Below are 18,494 nucleotides of genomic sequence, written 5' to 3'. Positions count from 1 at the left end.
TGTCAGTGCCCCTTGACAGTCGATCTTTGCAAATACGGCAAAACACATATCTTGCGTTAACTTTTTTTTGCCCTGCTGGAAATGTAAAAAATTGCCAGATGTAATTTTCTTTTCTATTGTACCTCCTGGGCTCCTCTGGCAAAAACTCAGGCTCTTCCTCCTCTTCCTCCTCTTCTTGATCTTCCTCAAACATTGGTTGAGCAGGTGGTCCTTTCTTCCCTTGAGGAGGTGGGGGTGGTGGTGGGGTAACACTACCTGAAGCAACAATGGAAGCCATTTCTCTATAAAGTAAAAGGGTCTTTCTCTCACCAAGATGAAAGTCAGAGTGAGGAAAGAAGGAGGGGTTTTCATCATTTGGGAAAAGCAAAAGTTCTCAACCAATGAAAAGTGTTATTTTTAGGTCACCTGACCTAGCCTTCCATTATTATGAAACCAAAAGTGAAATGAACCAATGAAAAGTTTTATTACCAAGTCACATGACCTGTTATGCTTACGTTACGCGCTCCGGTCCGCGCCCCGGATAGCTTCCGGGTCGCTGCGCTTCGCGCCTCGGTCCGCGCCCCGGGACACTTCGGGGTGCGCTAACGCGATACGTCACAAGACGCATTACGCGGCAACGCGATACGTCGCGCTTTCGCGACGCGCCGCGGATCGCTTCCGGGTCGCTGCGCTTCGCGCCTCGGTCCGCGCCCCGGGGCACTTCCGGGTGCGCTAACGCGATACGTCACAAGACGCATTTCGCGGCAACGCGATACCGTCACTATGTTGATTTCTTACTGGTTCGCGGACCGGGTCACAGCATCTATTTGAGCTAACGGAAAGCTTCCCGGTTCGCGGACCGGGAGCGAAACAAAAAAAATATTTTAAAAAAATTATTAATAAACATATAAAATATATTTTTATATTTAAAGAAGAATACATTTTACAGCTATAGATATTAGCTTTTAAAAAACCAATGAAATTCATTGAAAAAACCATAGGTTATAGACCATATATAGTTAGGAATTTGCATTTACAAAAGCTTGAAAATTCACTGAAAAAACCATAGGTTATACACCATATATAGTTAGGAATTAGCATTTATAAAACCTTATTTTACTCACACAAAACCAATGAAATTCCATATATAGTTAGTGGTACTAACTATATATCACGCACCCGCAATCCACTGCTGATCATGTCACATATGACATCATTCATGACATGGTCAGTGACATCACTGATGACATCACTGATGACATCTCAAATGACATCACTGATGACATCACTGATGACATCTCAAATGACATCACTGATGACATCACTGATAAAATCTCATTTGACATTAATGATCACATCACTGATGACATAATTCATGTGATAATACGATGAACCTCTTCAGACTCTAATATAACCTTAGATACACTCAGTGTAAACAGACACTCACAGACTGTCACTCATCCATGGAGTTACTTACACACCTAGTCAGTCATGCAAAGAATCAATCACAGCTCCATTTTCACAACTATACAGTTATACACACCTTATTTATTCAAACATATACTAAAACATATTTACTCACTTATACAATCCTGGATACAAGAGCACAATGATCCATACAGCCACTCACACATTCACTGGCTCTTATGCACAGTTATTTATATATGTCAACTCTCACATGTACTGTATTTTACATATGTACTTACTTTGACATGTAGCACTGAGATATGTATTCACTCACCAATACAGTCATGCACACAGTCAACCGCCCATACAGCTATTTCCACATGCACTTTTGAACCCATACATCTATGCACAGAGTCATACACCTCCCAGCCACCCACACACACTCTCAGTCTCCCATACAAATGCTTGGGCAACCAATCAATAACCCATATAGTTACTCATATAGCTAATGATCAACACATGCAGCAGTTTACAGAACAACAGACATAATGATGCACAAATTAAGACAGTTTAGTCACTAACCCATGCACTCAGTGAGACAAATTTAACCACTCACTCATACAGTCAGTCATGTACCTACTAAATCCTTCATCCAGACACTTATACATCCACTCATTCTTAAATATGTAAGACATTTTAACTTTACAGAAAAATACAGTCACTGGATGTTGTCATCAGTGATGTCATCAGTGATGTCATTTGAGATGTCATCAGTGATGTCATCAGTGATGTCATTTGAGATGTCATCAGTGATGTCATCAGTGATGTCACTGACCATGTCATGAATGATGTCATATGTGACATGATCAGCAGTGGATTGAAGGTGCGTGATATATAGTTAGTACCACTAACTATATATGGAATTTCATTGGTTTTGTGTGAGTAAAATAAGGTTTTATAAATGCTAATTCCTAACTATATATGGTGTATAACCTATGGTTTTTTCAGTGAATATATATATATATATATATATATATATATATATATATGCAAAGCAGGTTCTGTCTATCCGGTTCGCGGCAGCGGCACGGCACAGCAGAAATCACGGACCACCAAGCAGCAAGGAATATCAGGTAAGTTTATTATCTCTTCGTAGTTTCATAGGCATGACGCGTTTCGGGTAACGAATACCCTTGATCACATAACAGGCATGCATTGCGAGAGACTATTTATATACCCATTTCTTTCTCTCTTTCTCGTTTCAAACAATCACGTGATTATAAACAGTGAAAAAATACTGAGTGAAAATATTATGCACGGCAAATGTTATTTCTTCTGAGCTCATATCACAATCAGATTTCTGTCAGCATGAATGCAAAATACGCAATAAATATTAATTTATAAAAATTGCTGTATCAAAATTTATAAAATTATTAAATTCATAAAATTATAAAACTGATACTTATTTACATATATTTACAAAATAGGGATATTTACAAGCATTGCATTATTTGATGTCACCATATACTAAAATGTTGTTTTTCATTCACTTATTCCATCAAAGATGTTTGTGCAAATTAACAGCTTAAATGCTGTAACGCATGTGCAAATTATGCATTAATCCTAAACATAAGTCTCATTATTATGCTTCTTAAATATGTTATATCTGAGAAGCCATAGACCTTGTGCAAATTTACTGCCTAAATGCAGTTGCGTAAGTGTAAACTTAATATGATTGTAAACATATATTGCTGACATGATTGTTCCTATATTCAATTTTTCCAATTGGTGTTTTAACTCACACCTATTTGTTGAATAAATTTGACACTTGATCCCAAGTGCCCGAAAAAAGCTCATACAATTTATTTTATCTCATATTGCCAAAGTGCTAGGTGCTCCGAGTAAATAAAAAATGAGTGATTGATGATAGTGAACTCCAAGTTATTTTTAAAACAATATATATATATATATATATATATATATATATATATATATATATATATATATATATATTTTTTTTTTTTCCTAAACTTCGTAAGGTTGAACATTGTCAAAATATAATTTCTCCCTTTATATCACTGATCCAACTAAATTAATTCATCAAATTTTCCATAACTGCACGCCTGCAGAACAGATTAAATAGTTGGTTACAAAACTATTTACAACAAACAAGGGATCTAATGTTCTAATGAAAGGTTTTTTTATATATGTATCAGCATGACAAACTGCATATCTATGGACTAAAAGAGAGAGGATGTATCAAAGGAATGTATGTAAATCCTCAGTATTCTTGAGGCCGTTTGGAGCTTTGCTATTCAAATTTAAAATGTATTTTGTCTCCAACTGCCTCAGCAATTTCTCTCTGTCTCCACCTCTGCGTGGCAGGGGAACTGTGTCACTTACAAAATATGTCAGGCAATTGATGTCCTTGTTGTGTACAGATTTAAAATGTCGCGCCACAGGTTAGGCGGGATCACAGTTTATGATTGCTCTAATGTGCTGCAGGATTCTCACGTGCACCTGGAGCTTTGTGCTTCCCACATATCGTAGCCCACAAGTGCACGTGAGAACATAAACTGCGAAGTCTGTGCGGCAATCAAAGTTGCCTCTGATGGCAATTTCGTTGTCTCTGAATGGCGTTTTGTATTTTGTCATATTGACACCAAACTTACATGCCCGGCAAGTAGCACATTTGAAAAACCCTTGTTTAGTTGGCAGCCACGTTTTTACTGGAGCTCCTTCTACTCCAGTTTTAGATAAGTGGGTTTCCATAGTTTTACATCTCCTGAAAGTTATTGTAGGTTTAGCTGGTAATCTCGCTCTCAAGATGTTATCGGTTAAAACTATGGGCCAATTTTTGGTTAAAATGGCTTTGATCTTGCGTTCTTGCCTACTGTAAGTGGTAATTAATCTGGGAGCATCATCATTATCATTTGTCTCCTTTTCTAAATCATAGTCACTTGGTAACAAAGATTCTCTAGGCTTTTGACTGGCTTTTAAGACTGCCTTTGTCAGGATGTTCTCTGTGTAACCCCTTCGTCTCATTCTATTAAGGGTTTCGCCCTGGCATCTTTCGAATTCTTCTTGTGTACTGCAAATATGTTTCAATCGCAAGATTTCCCCGTAGGGGATACTGGCGATTAGGTGTTTGGGGTGTGCGCTGGTCGCGTGTAATATTGCATTGCCAGCAGTTGGTTTCCTGAAGGCACTAGTTACCAGCTTTTCCTCTATATATATAAAGGTGGCCCCCAAAATGCAAAATCCCCATGCATTTTTCAAAGCCTTCTTTAGACAAGGCTACAGCAAAAACTGCTGAGCATAATGAACCCAGTTGTGATTTGGTGTCAATCCGTTCAGCAATTTTTTAGTTATTAACCCCTTCGATGCGGATGACAAAGCCAGCTCGTCATGGGCGTTATCTGCGCTACGCGGATGACGAGCTGGCTTTGTCACAAACCGCGTGTTTTTCAAAATTCAGCGCACAGCGGGAAAACCCGCTAGCGCGGTAGCGGTTAAGGTTAAAAAGCTGCTATCGCGGTAGTCCCTCATACCCAATTAAAAAAAATGGTAGGTTTTGATTATCTCAGGAAGCTTTTTTTTCCTTCAGTCAATTTACCCCTGCAGGAGCAAGCGATCTGATTAGCTGCATTGTTAAGCCATTCATGGTAAAGGTATATGCATGATTAAAGACCGTGTTGTAAAGGTAATGCATGGAAAAGGTAATGCATGGTAAAGGCATGCATTGTAAATGCATGTGTGGTTCAGTAATACAACACCTTATAGTTTTTTGTATCTCAACCTTAATTTTAGATAAGTTAGCATTTAGCTGCTTTTCTGTGCAATAACAGTTAGAGATGTTCCTCCATAACAAAAGTCTATTTAGCAAAGATTGCTTTCCCCATGGACTCAAAGAATGAACTTTGGTGATATTGTATTTTTAAAGGTCAACCATACAACCATACAGTCAGCACCAGCTGGTTACACACCCTCTTGCTGCTATGATTTTAAAGTTAGACTACGTTTTAATCTACAACATGTGTTTTTAATCTTATATTGTAATGATTTTAAGTAATAACACAATAACATTCATGCATTCATTTAGCTGCTTTTCTGTGCAGTAGTCTGTAGTCTATAAGAACCTACTGGGGTTTATGCAAAGCGAGCTTCAATATAAGCAAAACTGCATAATCTGCAAACAGTAATACAAGGATCCTTCTGTTGCAGAATTTTAGATTGTCCACATGCATGCTCTCCAGATATGGGCCCACGTCATTCAAGAATAACGAAAAAAGCAGACGAGTTAATACACATGGCTGGCGCACACCTGAGAGGATAAGAAATCTATCAGTAATCTGTCTATTCAGACCATTGCACACTTGTGCTGATTAGAGTGTAGACTTTGCAGGGTTTTCAGTAGTGGGTAGCTTATCCCTTGTTAGTTCAATATAAGCCATCATTGATCTCTATTTATCCAAATCAAAAGCTGATTTAAGGTCAATAAATGTTACAAACAAGGAGACTCCTCCTTGTTTTACATATTACGGGCAAATGAAATACAGGTGCATTACCTGTTCAATTGTTCCAGAACCCTTCCTAAGTCTATTTGATTATCTGCTAGGATATTTTTTCATCCACCCTTTCTTGTACACGGTTAAAAAGAACCCATCCATAAATGTACCTGCTCCATCTAGAATTGAGATAGGACTATAATTGGATGAGTTTGTTAGAAATCCCTTTATATCGATCAGGCCAGTCTGGCCCATCCTGTTTTTGATCCTCCTCCAAAATTTGCAAGTTTCTACAGTAAATATTTTCCATTTTCCGTACTGATACTCACTTAGGCAAATGTAATTCAAGAGAAGTCCAGAGAGCCCAACGCCACTAAGGAAGCGGAAGATGCAGTAGGATATGAAGTCTGGGGCAAAAGCCGCTCCTGTGCCCATGATTGCGATCATCAGCAAAGACCAGAGTAGGACAAATCGGCGCCCAAACCTAAATTGTAAAAACATGGGTGATCATTTGCTGGGTGCATGGTTGTCACATGCAAAAGATAGTTATTAGGTACATCCCTTAATCACAAATAGCCTTACATATACAACGTTTTAGCTTCTATCTCTAAATTGTTATTCTGATGTTGGTGAAACTGCAGACATCAGCAACCCCAAGGAGCGACACCAGGCAGTGTGGTGAGCCAGGAAAATGAGGGACAAAATAGAGTGAGGCTTAACCAGTAGAACAAAGATGCTTTATCACTGCATACCTTTTGAAAACTCACCTAGAGTTTTGGTCCAGTTCTGTAAATCTTATCAGAAGTAATGTATACAGTGATAGTTACAACCTTAGAGGTTTATGTCCAGTCCTAAATAGCTCACTTGAAACATATGCCAAATACAGACATCACTTCTGGAGTACTGTGCTCAGATCTGGAGTTTGTCTTTTGACTAATGTTTTGAGAGGCGGGGGTGAAGGTTAACCTTGAGTCTTGTTTCCTATTCTGGAGTTCCTTCTGCGGCACCATGTCTGTTGTGTCTTGTTCAGTGTACTATTTTGATTTTATAACTGGAGCATCATGTCAAGTTCTGTGGGCAACATCTCCATAAAGATGCAGACGTGGAACAGTCCAAGTGAGCCAAAAGAGCACTATCGGCAGTGTCAATCATAAAAAACGTACAACAAAATATGCAAATACTTAAATCTTTGCAGGGTAGAAAATTGTGAAGACGGTATATAGGAGAGTAGTATATATTGACTACAGTGAGTCTTTTATATTGACTTGCATTGATATCACATCCATTATATTCACTGCCACCATATCTTCAAGATAATTGGATGTGATTTTTAGAATAGTAAATCTATACTTCCTTTCAGATGCTTACATTGTGGATATTGTAGTAGATGATATTGCAATTATGGCATCTTTGCAAGCTGATTTCAAAGGCACCATATTATGATACGCGATCATGAATGAGGTATGTAAATCATAGGGTTGCAGGTCGCAATCTCGAGGTCAATAATTTCAACCTGCACATATAGCAACTTCCGCACATTAACAACAAACATATTGTGAAGGTAAGCATATGCAACAAAGTATAGATTTACTATTCTTAATAATGCACTTACATAACATGACCATATGTTGTTATTCAATATTGTGCAGTTGATATATGGGCAGGTCAATATTAAGGCATCGATGTTGTGATAGAACAGCAAATAAAGTAGAGGTGTGATCTTAAAGGTGTGGTTTTAGACCAATGAGTCAATATCAACATGAGTGATTATGGTCATGTGAGTGAGTACGCAGGAGTGCATCTTATTTCAGGGGTAGGACCTGTCACCCCCTGATTAGGGTCCTGAGAGACCAGCTGGTGTACTACTAGTGTCTATGTCAGATTCCACACTCCGGACATGCAGTATGATAGTGTGAACCTATGAAATTGTGAAGTGTTTGTTCACCCCAACCTTCCTCAGACACGAAGAAGCACAAGAAATAAAGGGAGAATTTTGAATGCATTGAGATGTATCGGTTCTGCAAGAGGAGATGTTGAGAAACATTTCACATTTTTAAACAATGCTTCTTGTAATTTCTGTACTGAACAAAAGTTGTTTTTAATGCTTTGTTTTTTATAAGGGACATGGATGGAGGTTCGCAGACACACATGCTCTCCGTATCGTTTCTGAGCTGATAAAGAGAGGAGAGGAAAAGAAATACCAATGGTGTCCTGGTCAGTAGCTCTTCTGTGTTTTGGCGGTGAGGACAGATGCAATGCTTACAACCCATCATACATGACTTTCTCAGACTATCAAGCTGTCCTTCTTTAGCAAGACAGTTCAAACTGGCAGAATATTATTTGGCAAATGTGTTTATATGTGACTTCTTTTTTGCTCTTAAATCCACTCTACCAGATGCTGGGAGGTGACTAAATCATGTGATGTTGTGCAAATCTATACATCTCCCTGGACCTCGGATTGTGTAACTATTGTAACGTAAAATATGTGATGTAAAATAAAAAGGAACTATATATGATGCTGTCCAGTCAACCGTTCATCAAATTCAACAGGACAGGACCACTCACTCACAATTCTGTGCTATGTAGGGCACCTCCCATTTAAGATGCCCTTTAGACTCTAAAATGCTCTGAGTAAAGTTCCTGCTGTTCCTTCGAGTTATATTCAAGTCATATCAAAAAAGTACCATCAAACACAAATATCCCGGAGGACATGCACTGGGCATCGGATGCATGACTGGCACACTATCCTACTAGCACTGGGCACGGGGGCAGGTTAACACAGATGACTGATACAGGTTCAACATCCTGAGCTACCGCATTCGAATTGGAACCTTCAACCTGCCGGTGCCACGGTTTCTATGCTTTGTGTTCAACTCGCCGATTAATTTATTGACAACTTTTCTCACGCTCAGGGATTGGACAGCATTAGAAGAACTTCAAGAATATTGTTTTTTCTTCAAAATGTCTTCCATCCCTTCACTCCACCGCCTCGCTAAGACTCCCCAAAACCCCTGTCCTTCCGAAAACTTTGAAGTACTCTGCTCACTCACTAACACCCTCCCTACTCGTTGCACCTGTTTTTTAGTTGGGTGCACCGCTGCGTTTATTAAGAAATATGAAACTTACATCCACTCCCCAAAATGTGCTAAAGTAGGCCTCTGCGTGCCCTGCTGCTGAGGTCAGGAGGCTGTACGCGCAGTACCCACCTGTCAGAGAGTCCCCCAAACACGACTGCTCCCACCAGTACTCCTGCCATGAATAGAGACTGGGCCATCTCCTTGAGGGGCCGGAGGTCGCACACCAGTTCCCACTGTGCAAAGAAATGAAATAAAACACACGCAAGACTTAGTGGCTACGAGCAACGACACCTTCAGCTTAGGTAGATCTAGCCGCTATAAATAAATACAACTTAATGGAGGGTTAGCATGTCACTAAGCACTCACAATAGTGTAAAATAGTTAACTGAGGGACAGAGAGATAAAGTTGTTTACCCAGGCAGGCAGAATTTTGGACAAGTGAGGAAGCAGGGTTTCACTGCAGACCGGTGGCCCACGATCACACTGGGATGTTGCAAAGCCCATAGGTCTAGCCTTTATGTGCAAACACAGACATGCACATGTGAGCATTTGTGCATGTCTGTCCTTGCAGATTTTAGCAAATTATAGCTGGCTTTGTCAATGCCTGGGGTTATCAGATTGGGTGGGTTGAGGTTGAGTAGGCCATGCATTCCAGCAATCCACCAAGTACAAATTCTTCCACACAAGTTAGGTCACATACGCTGATTATGTATGCTAAGAAAATTGTTTGCAGAAACACAGTTCCCCAGGCGATGGCCACTATGTTAAACCTGAAAATTGAAAAAATCCCACTTTAAGTACAATATGTATATTTATTAGGTAGTAAAAAAAAGTGATAAATTAAATGAATTTAAATTAATTTCAGATGTAAAATGGCAACTGAAACTGAACTTCCCTCAAGACACTTTTCGGCATGCATTGAGCCTTGCTCATAAATACCTGTTGTCATCTAAATTACAGGCCTAATTCTATAAGACTGTATTTTTTCTTTACATCACCCCGAACAAAATAGCAAAATGGGGAACTGGAAGGGGAACAATGTGTCCCAGATGCTCCAAGTATTCTGCAGACCAGGTACACATGTTTGCAACATGTCCAAATTTAAAACCTTCATTGAAGGAAGTACAACAATTTCTATGAGTAGTATTGGCATTAGATATTCAACTCACCCCAACAACCATAATGATAGGCTTATTCGAAACTATCAGTAGCAAGGCAGGGGGCGCTTTAATATTTGTTGCTATGACCATCTTTAGGATCTGCCTGGCCTCACATTGGAAAGATCCGAACCCTCCTTCGTTCGCACAATAGCAGGCCAGGCTGTTGGCCACATGTAATTTAGAGAGCACCATCTATGCTAAAAAAGGTAGACGTGCACAAAAGAAAGGGGTGGAGATCTGGGAACCGTTAATGAAATGGTTAGACGGTGTAAATGTACAGACTGTATAGGACTGTTTTTTTCCCCTAGATTGTTTAAATATAGAAAAGCCCGTTTGCTTTTTTTCTTTTATCACTTTTTCTGCGGAAAACGGAAGGTTTTTTTTCTTCCATCTTTCCTTTTTTCTCTCTCATTCTTTATTTATCTTTTTTGTCTCTCTTTCTCTCTTCTTTTGAAACATGTATAATTGTATTGTATATACCAGTGAACAGTAACAGATACCCTACTGTTTATGTTTATAACCGGGTTGTATAGATTGGTGTCGGGGTGGGGGTGGGGTTGGCGCTGTAATGAATTACTCTGAATAGATGGAATGTTTTTGCTGTATAAAAAAAATAATAAATAATTTCATTTTTAAAAAAAAGTAAAGTTAGATAAATGCTTACATTTTAAAAAGATTATTCGTGCATCTAAGAATAAACAAATTAAGTGATATTTAGATGTGTTTTTGATCATTAATTTCAATGTATTTATAATTTTGAAAGTTAAAATGTTAATTTAATTTAACATTATGCCCTATGGGCTTTTATTTTAAGTATGTATGTATGTATGTATGTATGTGTGTATGTATTTGGTAGTTCTGTAGTGAAAACATAGCCAAAAGGCAGCGGGGTGCTGTACATTGTTAAAGGCATGCTTAAAGTCAACGAATAATAGTAAAGGATGCTGAGCTGAGCTGCGGACAGTTAATGTATTTCTATGTAGTGTTCTCTGAAAGAGGTGAGTCTTCAACTCTTTTCTAAATTGGAGTAGGGTTGGGGCAGTCCAGATGAATACAGGGATGCTGTTCCAGATGCTAGGTACTTAGGGGTCGATAATGATTGCGGTGAATCCGCATCCTCCGGGCCAGTGGAAGCCACCGCCGGCCCGGAGGATCCGGATTCACCGCCGCGTTCAGAGAAAACACCCACCGCCAGATTAGGATGGCGGTGGGAACAGCGGCGGACGGCAGGTCTGTCCGCAGCTGATCCGCGGGGTGTTGACCGCAATTTGGTGGCGGTGTCTGCAAGACACCGTCAGCCAAATTAGGCTGTGTGTGTAAACATGCTTTACCGCGCGGCTTTTCCGCCATGGAAAAGCATGTGGACCTTTGCTTCTGGGGGCCCCTTGCGGGCCCCCAGGGTGAAGGGGGGGTGGGGGTGCACATGGGGGGTACCTATGGTACCCCCCTGCATTTGCATGCACAAAGCGGCAGGCACCGCGCGGTGCCTGCCGCCTTTGTGCATGCTAAAGCGAAGCATGCACTTTTTAACCTTGCGGCAGGTGCTGCTTGAAGCAGCAACCGCCGCAATGTTAAAGATACGGGATGTGACCCCCAGGGTGGCGGTCACATCCTAATTGGTATGGAGGGAACGCCGCTGCCCCTGCGGACGGTCCCTCCACCTCGGGGGTGGCGGACGGACGCAGGTCCGTCCGCCATCATAATCGACGTCTCAGTTGGAAAAATGCCTCTTGTCTTCTTTATTCTATTTTACATTTCTTAGTCTGCAGTTGGTTAGTCTTCTGGCTGTGGGTGTGCTGGAAATTACCAGAGACGGTGAGCTGGTCTGCAAGATAAATGGTGGTTCTGGTTGTGATTGCTTTGAAAATGATGTCACTAGTTTTGAAGATGGTGTGGGCTAGAAATGGGAGTGAATGGAGGTCCACGAGGTTGGAGGTAAAGTGATCATATTTCTTCAGGCCCTGGATGGGACGCGATGTGGCAAGCAGGATGCTACTAAGAGGTGCCAGTGTTGAGTCTGGGAGGTCATAGAGTAGGGCAATACCACCATACAATGTGAGAGTAAAAGACCTTAAACAGCAGCAAAATCAATCTCAGGAAGAAACGGTTTGACTTTCTTTAGAAAAGAGAGATAGTACCAAGCTGCCAATAGAGTTTGTATACAAAATTACATTTGCAAGTTCAGCAAACTATTAATGGCCCATTCTTTATAAAATTTGGAATTATTTAATTATTAGTATGATTAACAATTTCAAGCTTCTTTTTACGATCACCGAACTGATATAACATATGCTATACTAGTATACTGTAAAGTGGAATTATCAAATTTCCATCTCTTTGACCAATAAATAAATTCAAATATAGATTACACTTTTTTTGTGTGGAATCTAAACACATTTTCCAGTGATGTCTTCTGTGCAGACTGATTCACGAAAAAGATTACTATCTTTGTATTTCATCACTATGTGGGCTAGAATTTGCTTATCGTCTAATGACACAATTTACCTACTTATAACTTGGATGGCGCGCAGTACTATTTACACATTCTGCATGGATCTTTCTCAGAGATACTACCATCCAAATGTTTACCACGTGCACTTTTACTTGAATTGTTGTATTAAAATAGCTAGAATGTGCATTTGTCGATGTTACTTATCACAACATTAACACCAGCAAGGGATTCTAGTCTCTCACAGATTGTTTTGTTGCACATCTAAACTTTTCACTGTATCTGCCCTACTACAGTGCACCCAGCATTTTTTAGTAGAAGTAATGTTCCTATTACTGACTCTTCAGGTACCCCTCTCCTAACCTTGCCTCAGTCTGTAGCAGTTGTTCACTTTAGCATGGTAATTGTCACATGTCACAATATTCGCTCCCAGACTTTCTTCTTAGTTTAAAATGTTAGTTAGCATGCAAGCACTATCCTGATATCCAGGTGGACCTGCTCAATTAAGTAGACTTATGGTTTTCGCAAAGAATTCATGGATATCAGTGAAACTCAAATCACACCAATTAAAATATAAATTAACCAATTTCTTCCCTCTTTGTCTGGAATGGGAGCAAAGCTTTTTTCCAGTTAGATACTCACACAGGCTGGCCTAGCAAAAGATTCATCACCTTTGTGTTTCCACTTTCAGCATTTCTTACCACTGTGATACATGCACCAGGCTGTGATAGTTTCTAAGGCGCTGATTTAGAGTTCCAGGGATCGCATATACACCTCCAGGGCGAAAGAATAAAATACTCCATTGCCCTGATGGGGTACCTGTCCTCCGAATCTCTAGATGTCTTCCGCCCAGCAGCCATCTTTTGCATTGGCAGGCACTGCTCTCACAGCCGTACGTGTCAAAGTATTGAAACTTTGACAGACGGCTCCGTCAACATGATGGTACCATCTGTCAAAGTTTTCACCTTTTTTTTATTTTCAAATACAAAATCGCAAAGCGGGATTATGTTTTCGAAAATAAAAAAAACTAGTGACTCCTACACCATGGCAGTTGTCTCCTATAGCGTGGGGGGGGGGGGGGGGTGACTAAATGTTTCCACTGCCCCTTTCTGTCAAGTAAAACCAAGTGGTGATGGAAAAACATCAATTTGACGCTTACTCAAAATTGGGCGCTCAGCCAAATGACCGAAACCTTGGATGATCCTTTCTCTTTCGGGCCGTTTTAGGTGCATGCCAGCAAATGGAAACAGAGTAGTCTCTGCCACTGACATACTGAAGGCCCTCCTGACTCTAAATGAGGCAGGCGAAACTTCAGTTTGGCAGAGAGGATACTCCGTCACAGCCATGGAGTACACATTCTAAATCGGGATGTACATCCTGTATGCCAAATTGCCCTCCATGTCTATCCTTCATAGACTTTCTATGATTGGAATGTATTTTTATAGATGAAAACAACATTTTTGCTTAAGTAACCTCAAGTGACAAACTGCAAATATATTAAGAGGAGTCGTTCAAATCAAGATATCTGATGATCGGAAGGTGCATCAAATTACCATACCTACTAAGATTCAAAAGTGTACTTTACTCTGTTTTGAATACCGGAGTTGGAAGATCACAATTTCCAAACTTGTCAGTGTGTCAACATTAATTTTATAATTCCTTGTATACTTGTTTATTGATACTGTGAATATGCCCTTTAGTGAGAGATCTAAGTGAGATTCTTAGCTCCCTCTGCACTTCTCATCTTGCCTCGCATCAAAGGGCTTAGCTACTTTTGGTGCAATAGGTGCAGTGGCACAGAGGCCAGAGTGCTGAGATGCCCATCGAACCCTGACAATGCTGTATTTTACTACACAACATCAGTCAAAATTACCACTTTCCTGTCCTGCACCCCCCCATGGCATCCTTTCGACACTACTGCTGGCATCATAACATCAAATATAGGAAGAAGTATCTTTGTGTTACCTGCATAAAGGGGGAACATCCTTTACAACGCGGATGTTACCCCGCAGTACTGTTACGACGCGTCTTTTACAACGCAAGTCGTAACCACGACTTGCGCTGGAGGGCGCTCTAAGATAAGGAATAGTAGATTTACTATTCCAACACCTTCCCTCCTACAGCGCAAGTCGTGGTAACGACTTGCGTTGTAAAAGGCGTCTTGTAACCTTACGTGTTGTAACGGTACGCGTGGTAATACCACGCGTTGTACCGTCGTACACCTGCATAAAGGATTGCGACCAAGCCATACCTCAGTAACAATTGTGGAAGCAAAGATGCTATCATCAAACACCCATCCATCGTTGCAGGGCTCTGTTGCCACACCCAGTGTTGCTGCTGGCAGAGAAGCATTGGTCCCCAGGAGCCGCCACTGTGTTGCCTGGAAGCGCTGACACCTCTCATACTTCAAATCCGCACCCAGAGGGATGGAGAGCTTGAGGAGATCAGTGGCCTCCAGGGGCTCCGTCAAGTTCAATGCAGTGCTGTTGACCTGCACATCAATCTGGCATCGGTGCTCTGGCACAGCTGCACTGAAGTTCTGGACTAGGTTGTGGCTGGCAATCATTAGAACTGGGATGGAGAGGAACACGACAGAGAGGACCTGGAACAGGCCCATGCTTCCTACTTTTTCCAGAAGGTCACTAAAAGCCATGATGCCTGGCAACACAAGCTTCAAAGAAATATTTTAGGAAGGCTTTACTGAAGTTAGCAGTAATGAGGAGATGGGCACTGCTTTCTAGCTTGTAGTGGACAGCAGTCTCTATATATAGCCAGAGAGCTTGGTCCAGGTGTTAAAAATTCACTCCTGGCTTGAAGAGTTGAGCGATAAACTGCTGAGGTAACCCTGAGTAGCATGATTAATTGTATCCACCTCTAAACACATCCTGCTAACTCCGTCATAGGAAACGTGTTTAATGGGGCAGAAACAGCGGAAGTGCCAAGGTGAAAGTTCAGCTGCTCTGCTTGTGATGAACAGTGTTTAAGAGACAAGCCCTCTCCAACATGAAAGAGGTTCACACTTGTTTTGCTGTGTCATGATTCACTTGAAGGGAAAACGCGATATTTATCGGATTTTCGAGTATGCAAACAAATAAAGACTCAGAGTCCGATTTAGAGCTTTGTGGATTAGTCAATTAATCAGAATCACAATGGGTCATGTCTGCCTTATTCCAAGGGCATTATATCTTAGGACACTAGTAATAAGACAGATGTGTGTGATAAGACAGATGTGTGTGTATGTATGTGTGTATATATATATATATATATATATATATATATATATATATATATATTACCTACTGGCGATAGCCAGTAGGTATATATAGTTAGGATTGTTTTCCATAGGGAAATTGCAACATTCTATTGGGAATAACTTTGGCGCCGTTTGAGGAATCTTCCTGAAATTTTCCTTAACTTTGCCTCGCGGCGCTCCGCTCCTTCCCTGAAAGTTTGGGGGGATTCGTCAAGCGGGGGCCGAGATAAAAGGGGGGTCCCAAAACGTGTTTTCCCCATGTTAATTTCCATAGGGCGGTTGGACTCACTTTTAGCCCGAACGGCTGAATGGTTTTCCACCAAACTTGGTAGAATTGTAGGGACTGGTAGCCCGATGTGCCTTTGCTATGTCTCAAGATATGTGCTCCAGTGGTTTTTATGAAAATTAACTTTGAAAAAATATATATTGGGCTACATTGGGCTATATATATGTTAGAGCCCAAATGTAGCCCAATGTAGCCCAAAGATGGCCACCAGAGACAAAAAAAAACAAATGTAGCCCAAATATCAGCCAGATGTAGCCCAACTATAGCCCAATGACAGAATGTCCCAGAGTGTTCTAAACAACAACTAGAACGCTAACAGTCTTACTTATGACAAAAGTATGGCACACCTGAAGTCATCTTGATTGGGATAAAGTGGTAACACTTAATACATTTAATTTGAAAAGGAACAAAATGGGGGGTTTCATTTTGCCATAGAAATTTTATATATATATATATTCACTGAAAAAACCATAGGTTACACACCAGTTATAGTTAGGAATTCGCATTTAAAAAACCTTTGAAATTCACGGAAAAAACCATAGGTTTCACACCAGTTATAGTTAGGTAGAAATTGTACTCGCATAAAACCATTGAAATTCCCACGTTATAGTTAGTTGGACTCACTATAACTTGCACGTCTGCAATGCACTGCTGATGACGTCACATATTACATCACTCATGCATATATTTAAATATTTAAACATTACTCGCTAATATATGTATTCACTAAGATACACTTAATAAGCCAGTTAACCAAACAATTTTTTTTTTTTTTAAAACACTGAAAAAACCATAGGTTTCAGGCCTTATATAGTTAGGAATTAGCATTTAAAAAACATTTGAAATTCACTGAAAAAAACATAGGTTTCAGGCCTTATATTGTTAGGAATTAGCATTTAAAAAACCTTTGAAATTCTGGACTATGATGCCGCGGTGTTGCAGCCACGGTGCTGCACTTTGGGTGAAACTGGACTTCCGGACTCGCCCCCGCCATTGGAATCCCGGCATCTTGGGGGTTGATGCGGTCAAGGGGACACAAGGAGACTACTTTGTTGCTGCAAAATTTTGGGACACACCTGTGCGTGGCAGCTTGAAATCCACACGGCCGCACTCACATCCATCTCATCCAGCAGCTTTCACCTAGCCACTACACGGCATGCTGGGTCCTGTAGTCCACTAGGCAGGTTTCCAGTCGTCAGGTGAGCTGCGGGGGCGGAGTTGGATGACACCCTATCGGTGAGCGGCTGGGCACTTCATCACTACAGCTCCCACCCACATCCCCACACATCTCTCTGGGCGCTGAGGAAGGCACAACCTATGCCGAAATGCATCCGCCATTTACAGAGAACCGCTTCAATAAAGATGTTTCCTGAACCTCCCCCTGGGCCTCTGCTCTCTTCTTGCTGTTGGGAGTTCTTCGTTCATGTTATGCGCGCAGGCCAGAATCGCGCTACAGGGGCCCCCGCATCTTCAAGCTGGCCTGGGTTCTGCTGGCTGCTGCTTCGGCGGACTTTTTTTCATCAGGCTACTGATACTCACCCAGGTCCACCTCCATTTTTCGGGACTATGATGCCGCGGTGTTGCAGCCACGGTGCTGCACTTTGGGTGAAACTGGACTTCCGGACTCGCCCCCGCCATTGGAATCCCGGCATCTTGGGGGTTGATGCGGTCAAGGGGACACAAGGAGACTACTTTGTTGCTGCAAAATTTTGGGACACACCTGTGCGTGGCAGCTTGAAATCCACACGGCCGCACTCACATCCATCTCATCCAGCAGCTTTCACCTAGCCACTACACGGCATGCTGGGTCCTGTAGTCCACTAGGCAGGTTTCCAGTCGTCAGGTGAGCTGCGGGGGCGGAGTTGGATGACACCCTATCGGTGAGCGGCTGGGCACTTCATCACTACAGCTCCTACCCACATCCCCACACATCTCTCTGGGCGCTGAGGAAGGCACAACCTATGCCAAAATGCATCCGCCATTTACAGAGAACCGCTTCAATAAAGATGTTTCCTGAACCTCCCCCTGGGCCTCTGCTCTCTTCTTGCTGTTGGGAGTTCTTCGTATATATATATATATATATAAAAATATTACCCATGATGTCTCCTCCAACAGAAGAAAACAGGCAGCACACGAGGCTTAGTTGAGCATCCACCTTTAATCTTTCATCAGACCATGGGCATGACGCGTTTCGGGGTTTTTTTCCTTTCTCAAATGCCCCCCTGGTCGTGTTGTGTCTCTCGCTTTCAGTCCCAGAGTAAAGTTCAAATGTTCAACCCACCTCCTAAAGTAGTGTGGGTTACCTAGAAAACACGGCATGGAGTCGCCTCTGCCTTGGGTAGTAAACTGCATTTCCCAGCATGCAGTGTTCCTTT

At 41.3% G+C, this 18,494-nt stretch overlaps 1 protein-coding gene across 1 annotated transcript in view; it reads right to left on the bottom strand.

The window, feature by feature from the left end:
- The window catches only part of LOC144782948 (solute carrier family 22 member 6-like), a 92,571-nt gene extending 77,296 nt beyond the window's left edge, over positions 1-15,275 (bottom strand). The window contains exons 1-3 of the mRNA XM_078662176.1: positions 14,832-15,275; positions 9,101-9,204; positions 6,224-6,378 (exon numbers count right to left, since the gene is read on the bottom strand). Coding sequence (XP_078518302.1) covers positions 6,224-6,378; positions 9,101-9,204; positions 14,832-15,233 — 661 coding nt within the window. The 5' untranslated portion in view covers positions 15,234-15,275. The remainder of the gene's footprint in view (positions 1-6,223; positions 6,379-9,100; positions 9,205-14,831) is intronic.
- Between the last annotated feature and the right edge of the window lie 3,219 nt (positions 15,276-18,494).

This window comes from Lissotriton helveticus, chromosome 9 (assembly GCF_964261635.1).
Source record: "Lissotriton helveticus chromosome 9, aLisHel1.1, whole genome shotgun sequence".
In the NCBI taxonomy this organism is placed as follows: domain Eukaryota; kingdom Metazoa; phylum Chordata; class Amphibia; order Caudata; family Salamandridae; genus Lissotriton; species Lissotriton helveticus.
The sequence above is the reverse complement of the archived record's forward strand: the minus strand, read 5'-3'. Positions and strand labels throughout refer to the sequence as shown.